This window comes from Brachionichthys hirsutus, chromosome 2, assembly GCF_040956055.1.
Source record: "Brachionichthys hirsutus isolate HB-005 chromosome 2, CSIRO-AGI_Bhir_v1, whole genome shotgun sequence".
Classification (NCBI taxonomy): Eukaryota; Metazoa; Chordata; class Actinopteri; order Lophiiformes; family Brachionichthyidae; genus Brachionichthys; species Brachionichthys hirsutus.
Genome location: NC_090898.1, coordinates 12,597,955 through 12,621,213, shown reverse-complemented (window position 1 = coordinate 12,621,213; position 23,259 = coordinate 12,597,955). Strand labels below are relative to the sequence as shown.

At 44.7% G+C, this 23,259-nt stretch overlaps 2 protein-coding genes across 2 annotated transcripts; both read right to left on the bottom strand.

Annotated features, from left to right (window-relative positions):
* Positions 1-185: 185 nt before the first annotated feature.
* Positions 186-3,814, bottom strand: irf10 (interferon regulatory factor 10). The gene is made up of 5 exons (XM_068753505.1): positions 3,644-3,814; positions 3,021-3,216; positions 2,029-2,574; positions 1,344-1,462; positions 186-299 (listed from the first exon to the last, which is right to left on the bottom strand). Exons 1-5 carry the CDS (start codon positions 3,812-3,814, stop codon positions 186-188), a joined length of 1,146 nt encoding a protein of 381 aa, XP_068609606.1.
* A 1,561-nt stretch (positions 3,815-5,375) lies between these two features.
* bmp7b (bone morphogenetic protein 7b) lies at positions 5,376-20,905 on the bottom strand. Its single transcript, XM_068742744.1, has 7 exons — positions 20,479-20,905; positions 9,522-9,714; positions 8,613-8,761; positions 7,456-7,659; positions 6,449-6,525; positions 5,888-5,998; positions 5,376-5,754 (listed from the first exon to the last, which is right to left on the bottom strand). Exons 1-7 carry the CDS (start codon positions 20,876-20,878, stop codon positions 5,605-5,607), a joined length of 1,284 nt encoding a protein of 427 aa, XP_068598845.1. The 5' UTR covers positions 20,879-20,905; the 3' UTR covers positions 5,376-5,604.
* Positions 20,906-23,259: the final 2,354 nt, after the last annotated feature.

The window sequence follows — 23,259 nt, the reverse complement described above, 5'->3', positions numbered from 1 at the left end:
GAAATTAATTCAATACAAAGGTAAAAACCCAATAAAAATTATTTTATTTTAAGCAGTACAAAATTATTGTCAATAGAACAACTAAATTTTTCTATTAATCAAATACGCATCACCAGTGATCGCTCAAAAATAATGACAGAGAAAGAATCACCAAATTGACAGAGTTGTTCATGGCTACCCGTGCGCTATGCTGCTCCTTCTGTCTTCCTATATCTGCTGAAGGTGAGACTCATATGCTTCTCCTCAACCTCTCCTAACTTGAACCTCTGCAGCAGTTCCACTGCAAACAAGGGCACCACCTGTGCATCAGGACACAGTGTAGGACACCATCAGCATGCTTATAAGGACCTCTAGTGGTGGTTGAAAATTATGCTGCTGCACCTCCGATAGACAGGAAGCACCAACATAGGAATTATGCCCGAAATGCTGGACACCAAAATCTTGATCTGCTTTACAGCTAGCAGGTATGGGATTAATCACGCATGGCAAGGCTCATATACAGTCGTCCCTCGCTATATTGCGGTTCACCTTGCTCGGCTTCACTGTGGGTTTTCTTGTCAAACATACGTATTTATATATCGTGGATTTTCCGCTGTATTGTGGGATTCTGCGATATGTATACATTTTTACATTTCCATTATTGCATTGATAAAAAAAAAAATTCTAGCCTAAGACAAATGAAACAGTAAAAAAGATAGTAAAAAACAGAAAAGAAAAGTAAACTGATATTACAACACATACAGTATTGCACCGCCATCAGAAGAGCTGTAACGCTCTCATCGGCTGTGCAGTAAATGTCGTGTATTACTCATCGTCATTACTGCACAGCAAATTCATCATCGTCGTCATCATTCAAGTTTCATTACAGTATCTGTGGCGAGTAGCCCGCTCTCCTCTCGCATATTACTCTCATAAAGTTTTTAGCATTATTATTATTGTATCGAAAGTGAGATAATAGTTTACTCCATGTACAATTACTGTACAGTATCACTAATTTAGGAATAAGAGTATATGTAGCATTGACAGTGTTTAAAAGCACAAGAATATATGCTACTGTTACTGTATTAGAATACAAATGTGTTTGTAGGCGTGTAGGAAAGGATACAGTAGGGTCGGCAGTGCAGGATGGGTTCAATAATGTAAAAATACACAGAAAGTAATACAATTAATATAGGGTCGCTATTTAGCGGGAGTCCCACGATAAACGAGGGGAGACTGTATATTTAGAAACTGAATGCAAGTTGTGATCCTGCCGAGCTGCTTGTGACTGTTATAATTTACATGATGTAACATATTCTAATAATAATTAAAGCCGAACAAATCCTATTCTCCTTTCCACTCACCCGAGCCATGATCAGCTTCCTGGTATTTGGCACCTTGGGGTCTGGATACTCTTCTCCGAAGCAGAGCTCAATCTCATAAGAGGGAGTGGAGCCTTTCCCCTGTAAACAGCTCTGGAGCTCTGCAAACCAACATTATAACTTCAAATTTGATCAGATCAATATCATACATCTTTGCATAAGGCTGCGATGTGACATTTTCAAACATCCAAGAATCCCAACAATCTTTCTCTCTTTGAATCAATATATTTTGTCATGGATAGATTTCCATGACAAACTGATGTTTTGCTATTAGAGCTGTAAAATGTAAAATGCAGTGTTGTACAAATCTTTTTCCAAATCCTCCACTGTTCCATGGTCGGTTTATGGCGGCTAAGCAACAGGCTAAGCAGAGTATTCCACTTTCCAGCTCCTCCTGGGGATCTCAGACCAGATAAGGTTGTAGGTGAGTTCTGGGTCTCCCCCGGGGACTCTTCCTAGATTAGCGTATCCGGAAAACCTTTAGCGGTGCCCCGGAAGCATCCTAATCAGTTGTACAAATGACCTCAGCTGTAGAGCTTAGGTCGAGCCCGGGCACCCAGATAAGGAAGCTCCGTGAACCATTTATGCATGGGTCAGACATAAGGAGGCTTTTTAAATTCATGTACTATGAGTTTTATTCTTTAAACGTGTGTCTGCACTTCCTTACCGTTGAGAAATCTGGCTGTATCGAGCAGCTTGAAGGTCTTTTCTCGCTCCAGTTTGTTGGGCCTGTCTGCATGTTGGGCCATGGGCCCGCTCCAGTACACTCTGCCTTGGCAGAACCGCTTGATGAACACCCCATCTGGAGCCACCCATAATAGCACACCTCTCTCCAGGTGACAGAGAAGGCGGCTCATTGCTTCGACCATGCTTGGCGGCATGGAGGCGGAGCCAGGCGGTGGAAAGGAAAGCTGCTGTGCGGAGCAGGGACCGTAGATCTGTTCGTTCCCCAGGGGAGCACGGCCCTGCGTGATGAAACACCCATCTGGGCTCCCGGCGGTCACTTCCATCACTCTTTGGCCGTGATACAGCAGCACCACCTGCATTCGAAAGTCTGTGCGCACCAGAATGCAATTTGTGTTCTGCGTCTTACAGGGGTTTTTTAAAATCTTTATTCTTACCTGATATAGAAAGAGCAGGCCGGATGTCAGGTATAAGGGCAGGGGCCTGATTTTGAGGACTTTGTTCTGTGAACTCACAATACATATGCTCCCTCAGAATGTTTTCTTAACAAACAAAAAAAAAAGAAGAGACATTTCAAAATCAGTCAGTAGGATAAGTGCATTTGGAGATTAGAGGATTTGATTTTGATTTAAATGTCCATAAATGTCATTTTCCTGAGTCTATACAGAAGAGAATGTATTCAACGGTTCAGGTACAAGGAAGGCTATATGTGTGCTGTGGTACACCCCGAATGTGTCGCCAGTGCATCACGGGGCCACACAGAGACAAGCAAACTCACACACTATGGAAAATTTAAGAGCATAAAAAAGATTTTGTTTGGGTTATCAGCTATTATGCATTCTTATTATAATGATTTTGTTTTTTTAACCGCTTTTGTCTTTTATTTTGGTACATTTTATTTTTTTAAGAGGAAACCACTGCGCAGACAAAACCAAGAAGACGTCATGGAGCCAAAGCACTTTGAAGTGGATTCACCTGCTGGCCTGGTCGGCCCAGAGTCAGCCACGATTTGGTAGACTTTATAGGGCTCAGTGACGTCCAGCTGGTTGCGATCAGGGACTTCCTGGAAGTCTGTGCTCTTATTGAGCGCGCAGCGGAGACGGGTCTTCCACATGGTGGGGTCGGCTTTATCCCTCCCTTCCCTGTATTTACCCTTGTAGACAGCCCAGGCCTGAATGTGAAGATTGAAATGCATGGGCGAGCAAAAATCTTTCAAAAGCAAAGAGTAATTTAATAAAATAAAATAAAATAAATGCTTGTGGAAGTCAATAACTAACATCAAACTGTAAATCACATCCCTTTACTGTCTGTGGCAGCACCCTATCAGTATAATAATGTCATAGTAGGGGAAGTTATGTTCTGATATTGCACAGATGTCAAGTGTGTATTAATATACAAATTACTTAAATTGCATTAACTTCTCTATTGTGATAAACAAGTAAATAAGTTTCCATAACTTGTCAAATTTGGCTTAATTTTTTTATTATTATTATTGTATAGGTTAATCTGTTTTGCTGGGATACCAAAGTTAAATTCTAGAAATAAATGGGGAAGCTGTGAAGTTTAGCAACCTGGTTAAAAACAAACTGTGTCCAGACCTTGAACAGAGCCGCGTCTGCCGTCTGCATGTAGTCCTTCTTGGCTGCGTGCTTCCACGGAATCCTGAACAGAGTTTTATCCTCATCTTCCCAACGCAGTCCTCTAAACTTCCCGCTCTCTATCTGAGAGATGAGCCACTCTTTCATGCGTATCTTGGGCATTTTTTCCATCTTCAAATACAGGTGAGCGGCCAGGTATTCAATTCGACCCTGAAACTGCTCGGTAAAGATCCCGGTCACGCGTAACAGAGTCGCTCGACTCGAGCAGTCTTCATCCTGCAAAAGAGAAAGTTCATCCAAATAGCAAATGTGACTGCGCAACATTCCACTTTAACGCACAAGCAACAGAATGGCCGACATTTAAGAGCGCACTTTGGAACGAAAGCGAAAGTTTGAGCGCAGTTTATTATTAATACTTTCACTTTCCCCTGAATGTTCAGTTACAGCAAAAGTGCGTTTCCCAGTAATAGTAAGAGGGAGGGCCGTGTGAGTCAGTCACCGACAGTGGGAGTGGGGGGGGGGGGTTAGGGGACAGAGCTGTTGCGTGGATTTTACGACAATAGAAAGCGAAATAAAGAATGCTTTTTATTCTAGGTTCTATTTTATGACAGATAATTAAAAAGAGTAATGGTAATGTAAAGAAAACTGATAAGAGTGCACACACAAAAAATCCAAATAGAATAAAGTTGATTGATTATTATCGAACTTTGGAACATTTCGTTCGGATAAATAGATCAGATAACATGCATGCGCGTGCGTGCGCGAATCATAACGAAAGATTGGCGTGAAAATGAAAGAGTGCGGTTGGAAACAGGTTTTTTTTTTGTTTTTTTTTTATGTTCCCTCTTCTCTTTCTTGCCCTTAAAGGGATGTCCATTTCACTACCCTGGGCGCGCGGGGATTACAAATCCAAAGGTTTGACTGATAAGAAATTTATGAAAACCTCCACAATACAATACAGTAAACCCAAAGCATTAAGGTTGCAGTTCTTACTTCTCACCAGCAGAAGGCAGTGTAAACCCATTTTACCGCCCAACCCCAAGCCTCACGTGATTTCCCTCCCTGAGCTCTGTTTAAGTAAATCAGGTGAGACTCATCTCTCCAGTCAGCAGGTGAAGGACTTGACTGCCGGCCATTTAACTGTCTGTGCAGGAATGTGCAAAAAAGCGTTACACCTCTCTGTCCGGCAGCTCAACTTTCAACAACACACATCAAGTTGGTTCGGTTGCCTTTCTCCCAGTTTAATGTGCCAGCTCAGCAGTAAAACACGGTTGCTGTGGAACATTATAGCCAGCTCTTAATAAATATAACTTTTTTTTTTTTTAAATATGACAGACTGTTTTGACAGCAGAGCAAAATAGACCTGGAAAGGTCTTCGTAGAAAACTCCCTTTTTTTCCCCAGACAGTTAAAATGTGCTTCAGGTAAAAGCAGCGGATGAAATGCGTACACATTTCACACAGGTCCGTGTTGCCGTAAATCGTCTCGCGCCATCAAGAGATCACGTACAGGTGAGAGACGTGTTTGTATTTGAACTCATCGTGTTGTTTTCCCTTTTACCTTCCTTGTTTATTTTGTGTATGTTTCATCGTATGAGAGGAAACAGGCAGCATCACATACAGGAGAAAACACAAGTGACATTTGAGGAAATAAATACACTTTATACTTTGGAAAAAAAAAATATTTACACAGTATTTGTACATGGAAGAAATTCAGAACATCCATCCGACTCAGTCATAAATGTAGATATATAGAAATATATATATATCTATATATCTACAATAAGAGAATGAACTACAATAACAGTTGATGAAATGAACAAAATATTGTTGACTGTGAATGTTTGTACAATCACTGTTTTTATGACGTGTATATACAGTAGAAAGCACAAACCCTGTGTGTATGTGCATATTTGTTGTGTGCGTCTGTGTGTGTGTGTGTCTGTGTGAAGAAGCCGACAGTCTAATGGCAGCCGCAAGCTCTGACCACCATGTTGCGGTATTTCTTGAGAATGACATTGGAGCTGTCATCGAAGTAGAGGACTGAGATGGCGTGGAGCTGCGTGGGGGCACAGCAAGGCTTAGGGACCGTCTCCGGGTTGATGAAATGAACCTGGGAAGAGGATGGGGGGTTCAATAAACACCGGCAAATGATGACAAACATAGTCGTTACGACACTTGATGGGATGATTTAACTCTAAACATGAACTCTCGGTTTTTGTTTCCTGCTTTTTATGGCTACTCACAAGGGTTTGTACGATGGCGTGGTTTGTGGCGTTCATGTAGGAATTCAACGGGAAGGCGCACTCCCCCTCGCAGTAGTACGCCGCATAACCCTCTGGAGCGATGATCCAGTCCTGATGGGAGGGGGGGAATTTAGCTTGGGGAACAGAGACCGCGCTATAGCACAGCATATTTTATTATATGCTTATCTTTACTTTCCTAGCGACAGTAGATAAGAGCGTTGCGATAAATGCGATTTAAATAAGCATGTCTGCTTTGCAACGCTTCGGTGATGCACAAATCCTTCTTCCTATTTGTCTAAAAACAGTAAATGTCATATTACTGGGCTATAATAAAATATTAAAAAAGAATGAGCTGTTATTCAAAATATAGCAAAATTTGTTTCTTGGTTAATAGATTCATCCTTGTCTTTAAAAAAAACAAAAACAAAAAAAATTCAGCCAATAGAGAAAATTCCTTCCTACAAAGTTCCGGGATACGATGAGCAACCAGGAGTGTCTGAGTTAGGATATTTTGATGGGCCAAATAATTTTGGCATCCCGGTGGAGGAATGCTTTCCGTACCTGCCAACCCAAGTCTCTGAAACTGACGTAGAGCTCGTGCTTCTTGCACGCCTGCTTCGGATCAGTGCTGCTGTTTTCTGTAGGAGGAAGAAAGAAGAGAAAAAGAAAGAGATAGAGAGAGTTTGTAGTTCGGTATACTGTAATGTGCTACTATCCCGTTCAGCAACCAATTCTTGTAGTCAGGCCGCAACTAGGGCGAGATGATAAAGAACAGGTCTAAACATGGCCGGGATCCTCGTGCAAAACATTTACAGTTAAACAATGGCTGAAGGAAATCACCTCCAGATACAGCAGCAGTCTGGTAATTGTTTCAAATGAATGGGCCACCCTGCTTAGAGGTCACACTGCTGGGCTTTGAGTTTCCACTGGATGAAACAGATGTGCACACAGAACAGGCCCGCCTGTCTTTATTTATTATCTCCCCTCTCTTCCTCTACGCTCGTTTTAACACTTCTTTTCCTGTTTGCACCCATCGGTGCGTGAAAAAAGGTCGTCTTTCATCGAATGGCTATCCTTCTTTTTTCTTTGTGGTGATCTCCGGGGCTCTGTGGTCCATAGGCTGCTAATAGTGATTCACAGTGGAAACGATCGTGAGCGACTGGTTCTCATCATCCACTTAAAGGCCTCTGCTATCCAAACAGACCCGAATGCCATATGCGCTGTTGGTCCAGGCCGCCCCCCCCCCCCACGCCACCCTGCATACGAGTTCTGCCGTAAAGGTTTGCGCTGCCATTTACCAGGGAACTCGGATCCAACTGCTCTGTAATGCTTGTGTAAATAAACAAAAGACAGCAGAGGGATATTTGAAGTCCGACAATTACGGTCTAATGTTTCGGTGTGCTACATACATTCATCTCACGCCTTGAAAGAATGATATTAACCACGGTAGCTTGCACCGTTTGTGCACGCACAGGATGGACCAACCGGACGTCTGCGTCTCATTGAATGGATTCCACACAAAAAAGCAGGGTTAGGCTCACTATTCAACACACACTTTGAGTGTTTACCTGCAACATTGGCCACTCTGAGCGCCTCTTGGTTTTTTGCCCCTTTGGAGCGGTTGGGGTTACGCTGTTTGCCCCCCCCTGGTGCCGAGCGAATGCTTCGCAGGTGCACTTCAGTGGCTTTGAAGAAGGCCACCATGAAGGGCTGTTTATTCTGAGGGCCGCTGCGACCGATCAGCCCTGCCACACGAGGATTGATGCTCTCGCCTGCAGGGGGAGACAGAGAGCAGCGCAACAGGTGTCATCACTGAAATGCGGATTCTGTTCCTATGAAGTCGAAGACAAAGGGAAATGCCGTGCACGCCAGTTTGCTTGTGTTTAGTGTTCATAGTTTTATGATGGCATTCGTCTTTCCAGTTCCCCTGTGAATTCCTCCCCCGCCCCCTCTTTCTCATCTGCTGTCAACCTCTCAAAAAGCCGAGTGCAAACGCAGCAGCAAACATCAAAGCTCTATTTCTGGTTTTCGAGCCGTTTAATGTGTGGGCGTTTATGCGTTTGAATGCATGTGCACTCTAACGGCGTCTATCTTGTTCTCAAACAGAAGAATGTGCATCTGATCTCTGGGTGGTGGTAAATAAAGGTTTGCAGTTGCCGCAGGCGATGGGACGTCCCGTGTGCCTGTCTATACACGCTCACCTATAACCCTCCATACCCGATCTGACACACACTCATGAACACAGCCTCTCCTCTCCCACTACATGAAAGCAAAACTGTGTCTGCCCAACCCACCCACCCACACACCCACACACGCACACACACGCACACACACGCACACACACACCTAACATGTAACATCCTGCCATCCAGCATGCGATAATGTTCTCAAAAATCCAATTGTAGGCTTTGCTTATAAAATCTTCCACCTTCGTGATGACAAACTCCTGTTGAGATTGCATCTGTAAGATAGTGCAGCGTATTTTCTGTGTGCCTTCTAATGATGCTCAGGGCATGACTGATGAAGACAGTGATGAATGACTCGACTTTTTATACATTATAGTGCAATGTCTGGGATAACTGGTGGCAATAACACTGCAACAAACAATTTACCTTTGAAGCTTTATTTTGCTTAAATGTGTTTGTACAGTAAAATGATTTGCCTATCTCTGTCTCACACCGGCAACACGGATGCCTCACCGGGACGTGGTCTGGGACACACTCACCTCTTGTGCTTTCCAGGGCCAGTTGAAGCCCCAGGTTTCTGCCAGGGTTCAGGACCCAGTGGTTGCTGGTTGCCGTGACATCAAACACCAGCCAGCCCTCCTCCGCTGCCCAGATGACCCGTGAGTCCAGCAGGAACAGGTCCGACACCCTGGTAGAGAAGAAGACGATGCGCGTGTGACCATCGTGCATCAATAGGGATTATCTGCACAATTACAAAGCGTAGGTTGTGACACAGCGCAAACGTAAGTGACCGGAGCGTAGCAAAGCAGTGGAGTGGAGAGAGGGAGTCGGGAGGAGTGTGACAGAGAGCAAGAAAGGGAATGAGCTGGGGAGGAAGGGAAGGGAGGGCCCCAGATGGTGAAGCCCAGGGGGACGCTTCATTTTCTTAATTGACAATAAGGGTTTCATAAACGACCAATCGTTTCTCACACGGCACGGAGTCCATCACCGGCTGGAATTTTGTTGGGCAGCTAGAAAGGAGAAAGGAGAATGAGGGACAAAAAAAAAATGGCTGTAAAGTAGAAAAATAAGTGTGTGAAAAGTAACGGTTGAAGAAGAACATATCCGAGTCAGCATGGAGCTCTGGATGTTCTGCTCTTTCACACTAAAACCTCTTGTTCTTCATGAGCCCATTCATTTGTCCCGAGCTATTTTCTGACAGGGCAGATAGTGTGTCACAGAGCTCTGCTTCATTCATGCACCAAGGTCAGTCTCTGGCTAAAGCAAAAATGACTGTGTTGTTCCCTGAGGAGAACAACAGCAGCAAAAAAAGGCCTTCAGAAGGGCTTGAGGAGAGCAGGACATTGTCTGTCCCAGACAAGCAGAGCTAACGGCAATGCCATTGGTTAAAAACATCAACGTTGTCGGTATGCAACGCGACTCATTGACGCACAAACACACTTACTCACCTATCAGAATGTTCCTGCAGCACCTGGTAGATGCTGATGCGAAAGGTCTCGTTATCGTAGCGTTCGTGGATGAAGTCTTTATACAGTCGAAACTCAGCTGCGGTCACCGCCTCACCCTCCGGGATTTGTGATAGGTCAAATCTGAACTCTCTGTGATGCCGCCGCACAGGTTGGAAGTCCTTGTCGTGCTCCACTGCGAGACAAAAAGAAGCCATCGGACGGACTGTAAATAATCCTGCTTTTTTTTTTACAGCGTTGCATATATATTCTGCTTAATTTATGATGTAATAATTTATTTGTGTGGTACTGAGCTGCAGCTTTTGAGGATAAATCATTTTGATGATGACTTATAATTGAAATCTTTATGAGGGCTAGTAGCAGGAACAGTGTTTGTGGCGTGCACTGAGCCAACGATAGAGACACGCAGGCAGACTGACAGCTTTATGAGGACCTTTCTTCCTGTCATATCTCCAGAGAGTCATTCACTCGGCTGTTAATCTGGTTCTCATGACTCGGGGCCCCGTGTTTGGTGTACCCCATCTGCATCTCTTCCTCTCTCTTAACCCCTAATCCCACCTTTCCAACACCACCACCCCCCCAGCTCTCAAAATATGCCCCCCACAATGACCCCGCTCTTCTCATGTCCCGACAGGATAACCCAGGGGTCAGCGCCTTGTCTCTGATCGTCTCTTGGGTCCTCCTTCACTTCTCTCTCCACAAATTGACAGAAGGACCCCCCACACATACATGAATCTGAGCATATACAAACAGGGCAGACAGAAAATTGGTCGGCAGATGATGTTAAAACATTGTAAATTGAATATATTTAGGTTTGGTTTATTTATTCTACATCACATTTTACACATTAAAAAGATTAATTGATTACTTGAAACAAGACTTAGTGCCTCAGCCAAACGAGAAGTTTGCATGTAAAATGGTACGTTGAGCTCATGACATGCTCGCACAATGGAAATGCTAACATATCCCCGCTGAACAAGTATAATGTTTCCTATGTTAATAAAAAAGAGAGAGAGAGAGAGAGAGAGATTCGAATATTTGGTCAAAACTGTGAAACTCATGATGGTGCAAAAGAAAAAGATGGGAAATGATACAATTGCAAAGATTCATCCTCTGGAGACCATAAATGTCTGTATAAAATTTCCAAGCAATCCATCAAGCTGTCATGATATTCGAGGACCAACAAACTGAGGCATCCCCAGAGCCAGCGGGGTTACCTTAGGCTGCCTGTTTGATTTGCTTTTACGTTCTTTCAGTTTGAAGCTTCGGTTCTTCATGTGGAACGAGGAGCAGCGACAACTGGCTGTTTTGGAGACAGAGTCAGGTGTAGCAATGGTGGAAAAATTATGTTCCCAATAAATGATGAAATCCAAGCACACTGAATGCTTCATCGTGTAACTAATGTGAAAACAAACAGCAATGTCTGGTTCTAAAAAGCATTCTAAACACACATCCAATGATTCCAGCGTTAGTGATCATTCATTCGACTCTTTAAATGGCAGACTTCATGCCTCAAGATTTCTTAAATTAAGTTTTTTTTAAACTGCCTTCACGAAATCTTTGACAACTAAGTAATTGAATCCCCTTTTAACTCTAGATCCACTGCATTAGTACAGCTAAAAATGAACCAAACTGATCAGTCCCATTAGAACTCATCTCAAATCAAATTCAACTTCATTTATTTTGCACTTTTCAAGCAATCACACGGTCCAAAATGTGAGATGATAAAACATCGATAGGCAATGCCACCAAGCATTTAGGTGCATAAACCTGAAGTCCATCTCAACCGTCAGACTTACACAGTTAGACACCAGACACATGCCGGCGATGGGCCGAGTCGCAGCTGGATGAGGAAACACCCCCAGCCTTCTTCAGCAGCCAAACATTAATCATCTGTTGCTACTCTGTGACGCTTTCATCGCAGTAATGGAACACATGCAGAGACACACAACAATTGCATTTCAAAAGAATTTCAGACAACATTGTTTTTTGTTCTGCGCCAGCTGTCAGTAATAGTTTGCCATAATGGCAAAGCTTTAATACAGTGTGTCATTTCTTTCACTGCACACCTGCCTCTTTGTCCTCCTTTCCCAGCAGACTCTCTCCCCTACATACCCTTTCATTTATATCTCTATTAAACCCAGTTGCTGAAGGACATTATACAAAGGCAGCACTGTGAGATGATTGGACAGAGCAGGAGTAAAGAAAGGATCTAATTACTCGTCAATGAGGGACAGCTTTAGGCTCACATGGTCCTTCATCTGCTACGCTCACATGTTGGACAGCTTTGTAAAGCTGCTCGACTCTGCCTGAAAACAATGGAACTATGTCACTTCACCCAACATCGCTTCTTCCGTCTATTTTCACCTACCTGTCCATCAACCTCGGAGTCATCAGCATTTACCTTCCCACCTTGCCTAATATTATAAGTATTCAAGCCTAAAGGTGACGTAAAATACTGAGTGTCGAATATGGAAATATGAATGAAAAAATGTCTTTAATAATTGTACGGCTCAGTCAGACTTTCTTGAGAGCCTAGCCAGCATAGTTTCATATATTTACAGCATAGTAGTCAAAAAAAATAATAATAGTACAAACATTTTCATTTTATTATCAGTCCAGGGAATAATCATTTATCCTGTCACACATCCTCATTTCTCCTTTATACCCCTCAGCTGTTCCTGTGAAGCTCATTCTCCCACCACAACATGGACCCCCCCCCCCCCCCGTAACCCAGTGCAGGTGCACTTCCTCTGGAACGCCAGACTTGCTCTTTAGCCTCCGGAGAAGCCGCCCGCCCCTTCACTGCAAAACTTCTTTATCTTTGCTTGTGAGAACAGCTGGACGCTGCTGTGAAACTCACGCTATTTCTCTCGCATCGCCCTCCAAAGCATTAATTTCATGCATTGATGATTAAATCATCTTGAGGGAAGGAAGGAGAGTAGCCAACAGAGTGTTACAATTCTCCTTTTGTCTGTCTCTTGCAAGTCATTATAACAGTATGGCAGTCATTAGATGAGGGGAAGAGGAGCAGTCAGAGGCAAGCGGGTGCATTTATGACTTCCCCTGAGAGGAAGCGAGTAGCCATCGGCCAACCTGCGTTTGCGAACACACATTCGCCACAAACATGGCGAATGTGAATAGCCTGTGTCAATGGGTTGCTGCTCCTCATTCACACACACACAATCACAAAATAGTCCCTGCGAAGCAAACTGTCTTGTGCGTCACAGCAGTGTAACACAATCATTATGGGTTTCTGTGATCCATAATTAGAGATGCAACATGTAAAGAAGTAAATACACACAAGTAGAAATATGCACATGCATGGCACTGCTCTGGTCATTTGCTGTGACATCTAATTTGCTTTTGAAGCACACTGCTGATGATAATGCACACTTCTTCACCATCATTTGACTTTCACATGCCACACACATGGCACAGCTGCACACATCAAAGATGTCAGGAGGATGATTTCTTTGGACCTGGCAACCAGAGGGCTGCTCACATATGAAGACTGTTTAGCATCTTTCAAGATTCATGCCTGCCCACGAGGCATCCAGCTTCCTTATCATGTTGTCGATTATTGAGATCCTCCGCCTGCTGACAGTTGAAAACCTCAGATCTGATTCCAGAGTATAATCCATCGTGATCTGGGATTTGTGTCTCTTTCAGCTCTTGAGTGATTTCTCAATACAATTTTATTTGACTGTATGCTTATCTTTCATTCTTGTTTTTTTTTTCCAACAGTAACTTTCAAACTAAATGCCAGCTGCATAAACTCGCCACAAAATTTCATTCCTTTATCTTTAGCAGTTTGGGAGACATCTTCTTCAGTTCGAAGTGTGACGCGCACTCACCCACACGCTTAGATAATTACTTACACATGCCGAAACCAAAGAGGTTATTCCTATTGCAGGCATCTATTATAATTATTTAGCCTTTTATGCAACATATAAAAAAATATTTTTATAGTTCATTTTTATAGATTAATCACTTCAAGGGGAACAAAAGGGCCCGAGGTTCAGAAAATCAAAAAAAAAGATGAGCTAATACCACAATGTTCCTCTTTGAACCAGCTTTTTCTCATTTTCCCTCCTCCTTTCATTCCCTTTTTATCCCCCCCCCCCCCCCCCCCGGCTCCTGTCAACATGACAGCTCGCATTAGCTAAGGTGTCCATTCAGCACCCTCACACCCCTCCATCCAACTTCGCATGCTTCCGCCGCCCTTCATGGGGGGTTTCACCCCTGCCACCTAACTCACTTCTCTCATCCGTCGGCTTAATTTCCCCACCCCTCCCCGTCCAACCTTCGGCTGTCTTGAGATAACTGCTCCGCCTTTAGCTGCACTTCATTTTGCATTCACCACGGAGACCATTAAGTCCGCCGCTGCACCTGATTCCCCAAACCGCAAAGCAGGAACGCCGTAAGACATCCATCCCAATCGGATCGCAATGTGAATGTGGTGGGAAATGATGAGGAATGTAACTCTGCATGAAGACTGGTGCACCGTAATGAACTGTCTCCTTTCTGTTGCACTCACAATACTTTTATGTACAGCACTGGGAACAAGTAAGTCATAGTTTCCATAAGCTAAAAGGGGAGAGGGGAGAATGTGGAGTGCAAAGGAAGATGTTTTTCTGTAAAGAGTAAAGGATATGATCTCCTGGGTACAGGGTGACCCACAGTCATTAGGAAACATCCTGCCCAGTGGCGACTGCTGATGACATCATGCCTCGGTGATGTATTTGTACTTCTGTAAGTCCTGACGGCGCTGGCTCCCCGGGACCGGGTCAGCAGAGTTTCACACTATAACTTACCCACCCTTAACAACCATTAAGTCACCACAGTATGTGTGTGTGTGTGTGTGTGTGCACAATCACATTTTGCCTTTGATTCTATGTGCAAATATAAAAGCAGTAACCACAGGAAGAAGAGTCTTTATGTTTAAGGCTTGAGGTCAAACCAAACGTCTCCAGCCTGAAGGCGATCGAGAGGTTTCAGATTCTACTGACAGCAGCTTTGCTGACCTCCCTTTTACTGAGGCCGCAAACATGAATGCTCTCTGCAACTCTTACACTTACTAAACCTCCATCCATCCATCCGTTTTCTTACACTTTGTGGGTCACAGGTCAGGTACCTGTGTTGATCTGGCGACTTGTCCAGAGCGTAAGAGCGAAGAGCAAAAGTGACAACAAACAAACCAGATTCTAGATCTTCTGTGCTCTCGGTTCTGGGGCGTGATATAACATACCGGGACAGGTATGACAGGGTGTGGCGAGATCTGTCCCAGGCGGTGAGGCATCCTATGCTAATACCACTTCCTCTTAATTGCAGGATGAAAAAGCTCAAAAGCACAAAACCACATCCACTGTTTCCCCCACTCTCTCTTACCCTCATCCCCTCGCTTTTATGTTCTTTAATTTTGTGACCACAGGGGCCACACCCTTCTGAACCAGCCGAGTCGCCTCTTATTATAGACCTCGAGAAAATTCACATACAATGTGCGCTTTGGCAGAAAGAGACCCACAGTGTCTACATAAAACCTTTTTACGATTTCTTCCTGCATCCCAGAGCAGCATCACATACACACATAATGGGCACATTGGCACCCTGATTTTAAAAAGCATGTTGTTTATTTTGGCTAATTACAACTCATTGCTTTTTTTTTTCTTTTTCTTTACATAAACACAAAACATTTGGAAGAAACACAGAGAAAACTCTGCCGTATGTTTGCCGAAACAATTAGACACGTGTCGCATGCAGTTCACGGGCCACGCTGCCAAAAGTCATCACAAAACACATGCAAAAGAGTTGTTGCTCTGTTTTCTACAAGCTTTGATTTGTGTGATGGAAAGTGATAGTGATAACACAATCATCCTTTCGGAAAACCCATCATACAATGCAGCTGGTAACTGGATAGGGAAAGTGGCTCTGAAATAGTGTTTCACTACGTACAAGTACACGTAGGCTCGAAAGCACGTCGTGTTCCCACGAGGAAAAGAAAGAAATGGACTCAATTTCAAGAAATTGACCTTTTCCCTGTCCTTTTATCTTGGCCTTTCCTTTCCTCGCTCTCTTTTCCCCTTTTTCCCCTCATCTCCTTCCTCCTCTCCCCTCCACCTTGTCAGTGCCCCTGCAAGTACCAAGCAAATAGCGATGTATTTGTTTTCGGAGCAGTGAAGCTGTTGGTCCCAGGATCTCTGGCTGTGCTCTGGCCCACATCTGCTGCTCTCAGCTTCGCTGCTTGGTACCCGCCACAACGAAGTGCAGCGGGGAGTCTTATGTGCTGCCGGCCGCTGATAAGGCAAGGCCAAAGTAACCCAGATGAAAGAGAAGTGACTAAACGGGTGGATCATCCGTTCTGCTATCAGTCCTTCTGCACTTGCAAAGCTTCAAACTCCTTTTAATGAATGAATTAGTCCTCTCATTTGTGTGTTTCTCGTCGTGATCATGGTGAAAGCAACTATAAGTAGGAGAAACTTTGGGAGACACAGAAAGAACAAAGAAAAGAATCCGCACAAGAGAGCAAAAAGAAAAACTTAATTTAAGGCCAACATTCCTGGCAATAAGGAGGTCTGTCCACCATGGAGGCAGAGCTAGAACACCCGTTGTCTAGTGCATTTGGGCCTTTTGACCATTTGCCATATTGTCAAGTCCCACCTGCAGAGCGTTTCATCATCTCTCCCAGTGAGTGCCTTGGCCAAGAGCGCAGCGGCTCTGTTATGTACATCCAGATGTCATTCTGGACTCCTGAGTTCAACAGGTGAACCTGAGACATAATAAAGGGAAAAAATAACAGGATTTTCCTGGACCTCTGCAGCTGTGGACTTGTAAAGCTGCCGAAAGCTTTTGAGGGGATAGATTTTTGGTCTCCTTTTGTGGTATTTATTTACATACCAGACCTTGACTTAATATATCAAATAGTGGAGGACATTAAGAGAAATTACCTGACAGGAAGGCAGGGCTATCTGTACCTTTACATTCCTCTGCTTCTGCTCACTCCCTGTCCAGCACAAGGCAATAACACTCATTAGCTCCAGAAGCATTCCTTTCGGACAAGAAAAAAAATGAGTGTTTCTCTCTCTCTCTAAACATGCATGTGGTTACACACACACACGCACACATGCATGAGCTTTCAGGCCGCTCAGAGTGTATACAGAAGCTATTGCATGAATCCACAGGAGGGGGGAAATGGTGTAGTAACAAGTGTCGAGGACAAATGTGTGTGCTGGCGACAGACAAATTTATCCAATTGAAATGACAAGATGGAGTTGCTTGTTTATGAGAGGGAGAAGGGATGAAAAATGGAGCATTCAGAAAGAGTGTGAGGTGGGGAGTGGAAAAATGCATCCAAATAAAATGAATTGAAAGTGTCGAGTTTTAAGTCATCAAGCAAGGCAGGGTTGAACCTTTGAAGGTGAGGGCCAGAGCAGGAGGCTGAACGGAGAGCAAACAGAATGAAACACCGCCGGGGCTCAAAAAGAAAATACAAATAGAAGCCCAGTCCTAATGATCAATGTTGTTGATTCAGGAGGGTATTGAAGGAAATTTGGAATCAGATTATCCTGTGTGACTAGACTAGACTACAGACATGAGGGGGATTGTTGGATACAACTTCCCACCACAGCTGCATTGGACTGAAGACAGTGGGAAGCATCCGTCTTCCTCGGAATAATGGGCAACTCACTGTGGAGGAGAATCTATGACAGAGGAACGAGGTGGACAGAGAACGGTTGAGCAAAATGAAGACGCATAATAAGTTTTCATGTGAGCTCGCTAGCATGGACCTTTCTGCTTCTCCGCTGCGAGCTGTAAAAAAATAAAATACAACTGGAGCTGCATGCCTCTGGCGTGACACAGCTGCTACTGAACGCGCAGCGTTGAGTGTGTGAACCGGTGACACAATGCTTCCTCTAATAAATCCAAACTAATTTACCAGTCAGACATATATTCCCTGCTCTGTTCTCCATTACAGACCTATTAACACATTCTGTGAAGAAATCTGTAAAAAAAAAAAAAAAAAAAAACGCCAGACGACTGTGCGACGACCCCGATGGGAGCCGGCTGAAGGTCCTGAGCCAAGGAGGGCAGGCGCTATTCAGTCAGGTCAAGCAGAAGATAGTCGCCCCCCCTCAGATCGCAGCCTAAAACTCCATTGAGCAACATAATGTCTTGGGCTGGGTGAGAAAACCAGAAGATCTAACTAAATCTTTCACATTGTAGCAATAAGAGAAATAAATCACTGGAAATGTGTTTGCCTGTTTGTGCTGCTTCTCAACTCTGTTTACTAAATCCTATCCCATCTGGTGCAGATCGATAGCAGCAGAGAAATTAAATGCCCCCCCTGGTAATGCATTATTATTTTTATTTTTTTAAAGCTTGGCAGCATTTTTTACTTCATAAGATCCTTTTACTTTGCACAGGTGGGGGCCCAATCAGACATGCGTCATTTACTGAGATTCAAAAGGACCTCAACGTCCACACAAATGTTAATGAACCGAAGCCTATTATATTTTATTTTTGCAAACACAGCTGTCAGTTGGAACTAATGCTTTTGAGGCCGGATGCCATGGAAAGTACGCGGAACAATACGTGTACTGTTGGTTTTTGCCCCTATGAGATTTGCTGACAGCTTGAAGTGCTTTGACTCATCACATCCTCGTCTTTTCATTTAGATGAATAACATGATAAGACCGTCATAACAATACAAATCCATTGAACATGTATGAATGAACGATCGAATTGAGACGTATTTATTTATTTTTGCAAGCCTCAACAAACACAAACATGGATCAAAGACTTTTCCTCAGACTCACCTAAGGCTGCAAAATGCATGCATGTCTCTCTGACAACAGACGAAACCAGGAAGCTGTGACTAACGTACCTCGTGATAATAGATTTACGGTAAAGGAATACAACCTCCATCCCGCACAAAGGCAGGTAATAAGGTTCCTGTTGTTTAAGTCATCCAGGAAGCAAATAGCAGACATCTAAGTCAGAGGCCTTGCCCTGTGGTCTTTAGGTTTGCTCATGTGGCTGCATGGTTGAGCACAACTTGCCCCGTGTGAGAGTTCGACATGAACGTAACTAAACTGCAGCTGAGGCAGAAGCCGAAGGCCCTGGAAGCTGTGGTTAGTTAAGGAGGAAATGCCTTAATTCATGGTGGCTGAGGGCTAATGCTGGCAGAGATGGTGTGTGTGTGTGTGTGTGTGCGTGCGTGCATGCGTACAGTACGCAGACAGACAGATTGAGAAATAGGAGTTCTGAAAATGTTAGAATGCAGCTTTCTTAGTTTTATTTTTCTTCATTTTTAGATTTTTTTTTTTTATTCTTTCTGGTTGCCAGCTTGAGAGACGGTGGACGTACGTGTTGTGTTAACCTGCTGGAGTAATCATGGCACACACCCAGCGCCTGGGCGACCCGTGTTTCATGCAGCAGCGTGCATTCTAAATGTATGCCGTAAGCCATTTACACAGCTGGGCTTTTAAACTGAAGTCACTCCATGAACGGACGTCGCTGGCCTGGGGTCTGTCCCAAAGCCCACACCCGCCCTTTGCTGGCTGTAGAGACGTTTGCAACACTTGCACGCACACACACACACACACACACACAAGCACTAAATGTTTGATCTCCCGTGAATGGCAAGCAAGAAGAGGAAGAGGTGGAAAACATGAAATATTGGGCATCTTAATGCACTCTTTGATTGGTAAATTGCATTTCTATCTATTCTCAGGAAGCCTTAAAAGCCTTTAAAGGTTTGCACAGAAGAAATCAGAAAGAAGAGGAAGAACTTTGTCAATCCCTTTCATAGCCATGTAGCCATTATATCTCATTTCTTTCTCTCTCTCTCTCTCTCTTTCTAAAGATCCTGTCTTTCTCGTCAGCCTCGGCCCTTGACTTTGCGAGTCTCTGTGGTCAAATCCGTCTGTGTCACAGCCTGTCAAAAATAGTCACAATGCAGCAGAACCCAGAGTAATTACACGGTGCAGCAAAGGAACCAGTGTCACCTCCTTCGCTTTAGCCAAGACGCTCATGCAACAATGATTTTTGCAGGGTTGAATGCATGCTGCAGACTCCGAGAAGAATATCACTGAAATGCTGCCCCCCCCCCCCCCCCCCCCCCCCACAAAAAAAATCTAAATCGGAGCATATCTTGGCCAGTTGCTGTGATTACATCATTTGTTGATCAAATTGAATTATAAAGGCTGTATCTATCTGTCTATGAGTCTGACACTGATGCTGTGCTGATTAGCAGTTAGCAACCTTTAACTGTTGTTGACATCAATAAATGACTCCAAGACTGATGGGTTTCCGTTAACGTCTGATAAACACAGCAGCCCTAGAAGAAACATTCAACAGCTCAGGACTGAATAAAACTCTTCTGCTGGAGTGAAGTCCAGCCTTGTGACATGAACATAAATGGAAACATACACGGAACACCAGCGGCTGCTATTACGTTGTGTCTTTGGGGATTTCTCTCGACTCGAGCGAGGGAAGGAAGGGAGGACTCGGTGCACCTTGAACCCAGCCTACTGTTGACTTGCTCATTCTTTAGATTACACATGGTTGACACATTAGCTGCTGGCTGGTTCCATCATCCTCGGGCTGGCTGCGCAGCTGTTTAGCAGAGATGGACACTGGAATGTGACACTCCTGGTTTAAGGAGGGAAGGCTGCACCGAGTGCTGTGTGTAAGCATGGTCATTGTGCTGGCATCAGAAATGAGTGAAGGGACAAACTTGAGTAATGTCATTCATTTATCTGTTTTGGGACTCTGTGGTATCAGCTGATTATATCCGGTTGATGCGCAATAATCCCTTTAATGGCCTTAATCTTTGCCATCACTAAAACGCACCTCCGTGGCTCGTTTGCTGCGTCTGAAACTTTAAACCTGCGTTTTCATTCTTTATTCGATAGGATGGGAAAATGAAAGATCTTACCTAAATTGACAAAACTCATGACCATGTCTGCGTCGTTCAGGAAGTTGTTGTCTTGCAGGCTGGCAATCGGCGGTCCCTGCGTGGTGAAGACCGGCTTGTACGGGTACGAGTATCTGTCCTCGTCGCCCTCCGTGGACATGGCATTGTACAAGTCCAGCATAAACATCGGAGCGGCGTTGTGCTTCCCGTGGAGGTGAGGTCGCGGCCGGTGCGGCAGCCCCAGGATCGACAGGATCTCCCGCTGCATCTCTCTGCGCTCCTGGCTCTTCAGCCGGCGGTGGATGAAACTGGAATGGAACTCGTTGTCAAAAGTAAAGTTCGTAAAAGCTGTATCCGCCAGGACGCAGTAGCTCCAAACTATGAGCAAAACTGGAGCGCGTCTATGCGGAGTAGGTGCCATGCTGCTCGCCGTGCGTAATTGCGCCCAGTTTTCTGTTTGTCGGAATTCTGGAAATGGATATTGAACTTATAGCAATAGATTCAATATCCAGCGTCAAGTACGGTCCCTCATATTGAGGGAAGTACTCTAAAGTGAAACATCAACTTAACTCCAAAGCCCCTTTATTGATTGTTTTTTTTTTTTTTTTCTGGGCGGATTGTGCTCGCGTGGAACCGTCAGCCCTCATCCACAACCTGCAGGCCCCACAGCTAGTCCACACCTACTGCACGCTGCAGAGTGGAACCTGCAAGCGGACGAGAGCAAGTTCTGAGGAGGCGCTGCGTGATGGGAGGAGCAGGACAGAGGGAGGGAGGGTGTGAGCGAGAGAGGGAGAGAGAGAGAGAGAGAGAGAGAATGTTAGGCTTTACTCATGGAGATAGAGCGACATTGGACTTTGTTACCGGTTAGAGCCTGAGGCTACATGTGCAAATACAAAAAGGGGATCAAGACTGGATTTGCATGATGCCTCAGTTTAAATGATGAAAGACATTTCGTCATTCCTCTCCCAACAATCCCAAGTGTGCGTAAGGTTGTGTAGATTCGGCAACGACGGGCGTGCGGGTCGGTGACAACAGACCTCTCAGTGCCACGGTGCTTATGGAAAATACCAGCCTTCATAAGAGGGAGCGCTTATAGTTCAGAGAGGTCGCGACTTCTCGTTGTCACACCGCTGATCCGCAGGTGCACCTCCTTGCTGGGGGGGGGGGGGGGGGGGGGACTTAGAAGTCTTTTTTACAAGTCATAATTTTGTGGTTAAGGAAGTGGTTAGTGGCTTTGTTGCCGTTTCGTGCCGTACTTTCAGAGATCCAAGCTTTCTGTTCCTGCTGCTGGAGCAGGAAGTTTGTGACAAAGACAGCAACACACAGCGTACACACACACACACACACACACACACACACACACAGCAATGGAAAGGGCGCAGATGTTTGGCAGCTGCCTCGTCCTTCCATCTGCCCCCCCCTGGCCCCAGCACCTCTTAAACACCAGACTTTTCGTGGAACGCTCCTGAAGCTCTCGTGCGTTTGGCTCTCACTGACACAAGCAGAGTTTCAGATGGCCCCTCACACAAGAAGCGACCACTGTATCAAGACGAGGCCTTTCCACTGCGCAGACACTGACGTTTTAACGGCTCTGTGGTGGAGATGGTTCAGGCCGACAGCTCACCAGCTGGCCTTCATGACAGTGGAATTAAAGTTCAATAGCACAGCACAGTTTAATCCGTTGGGCAAGCAAGAAAGGCTCATTCTGTGTATCTAATCCTTGATGTCATTTTAAATGTCCTTTCAGTAGTAGTCTGTAACATATAAACATTTATATCCGGTGCCCCGGATAGAGCCGCTAATGGCTGCAGGTGTTTACATTACCGCAGTTTCCGACAGCCGACTTGAAAGGCTCTCGGTTTCAGTTATTGCTATATACATCTTCCTCTCTGTCTCTCTCTCCCGTTTACGTTTCCCTCCATTTATCTCATTGTCTAACGCTCATTTCCTTTTTATACCGTGCTCGTACATGACTTGCACGGTCGGTGAGATCAAGTCCTTGGCCAACGCTTAGCCAACAACCCCTCCGCTCTGTGGCTGTGTGTGCCCAAGAGAGGGACTGACAATCCCCGGCAACACAAAAGGAACAGACCCCCCTTTGTTTTTTGGCCTCCATGGGCCTGATGACAGTCACCGTAAACAGTGGGCACAGGCTGAGGCCAAGCGGGGTGACCGGGACTGAGGGGCCTTTGACGAGGAGAACTAAAGCAGGAAAGCAGAAGCCAAAGTGTTTCGAATCGTCCGTCACCCAGAAAAATATCCCTCAACTGTTTCACAGTAAACGCACAATTCTTTCTAAGCCACGTAGATATTTAGATAATCGGTGATGCATGCTGTCATCACCTGCAGATAATCAGACAATGAAATCAAGTAAAAATACACATAGAATATTTATGTATATATTATTTTTCCCAGTATGATCCAAGATGACAAGTAAACGGTTCAATATGAAGCACCAGGGAAGACCACACGACAGTGCTGTGAGACGTCGCACAACGCCACGGCAAAAAAAAAAAAAAAAAAACGTACAGAAACCTTTACATAGCCACAATAATGCTCTCTCTCTCTCTCTCTCCCTTTATCAGGAAAGACTTGGGGCTTATTCCGTCTGCCTTGTTATCTCTATTAGGAGCTCGAAGCATGCGGTCAGATGTCAGATTAATATTTATTTCTCATGTTGCTTCAGAGCCCAGCAGGCAGCAGTCCTTTGAAGGAGGAGGATGGCGTTGGGTGGAGGTGAGGGGGGGGGGGGGGGTCTGACCAAGCAGACCCAAAAAGACGATACAGTAAAATGTTTTTTAG

Bases quoted from the DNA above. Each gene is read 5' to 3' on its own strand.
- irf10 (XM_068753505.1), bottom strand. From the start codon at position 3,814: ATGGAAAAAATGCCCAAGATACGCATGAAAGAGTGGCTCATCTCTCAG. The intron at 3,217-3,643 runs GTCTGGACACAG...CTTCACATTCAG, and splicing joins CAGACGCGGCTCTGTTCAAG to GCCTGGGCTGTCTACAAGGG. The intron at 300-1,343 runs GTGAGTGGAAAG...CCTGATGCACAG, and splicing joins GGAAGCTGATCATGGCTCGG to GTGGTGCCCTTGTTTGCAGT.
- bmp7b (XM_068742744.1), bottom strand. From the start codon at position 20,878: ATGGCACCTACTCCGCATAGACGCGCTCCAGTTTTGCTCATAGTTTGG. The intron at 5,999-6,448 runs GTACGGAAAGCA...CCCTCCCATCAG, and splicing joins TCAGAGACTTGGGTTGGCAG to GACTGGATCATCGCTCCAGA. The intron at 5,755-5,887 runs GTGAGTAGCCAT...TCCTCTTCCCAG, and splicing joins ACGCCATCGTACAAACCCTT to GTTCATTTCATCAACCCGGA.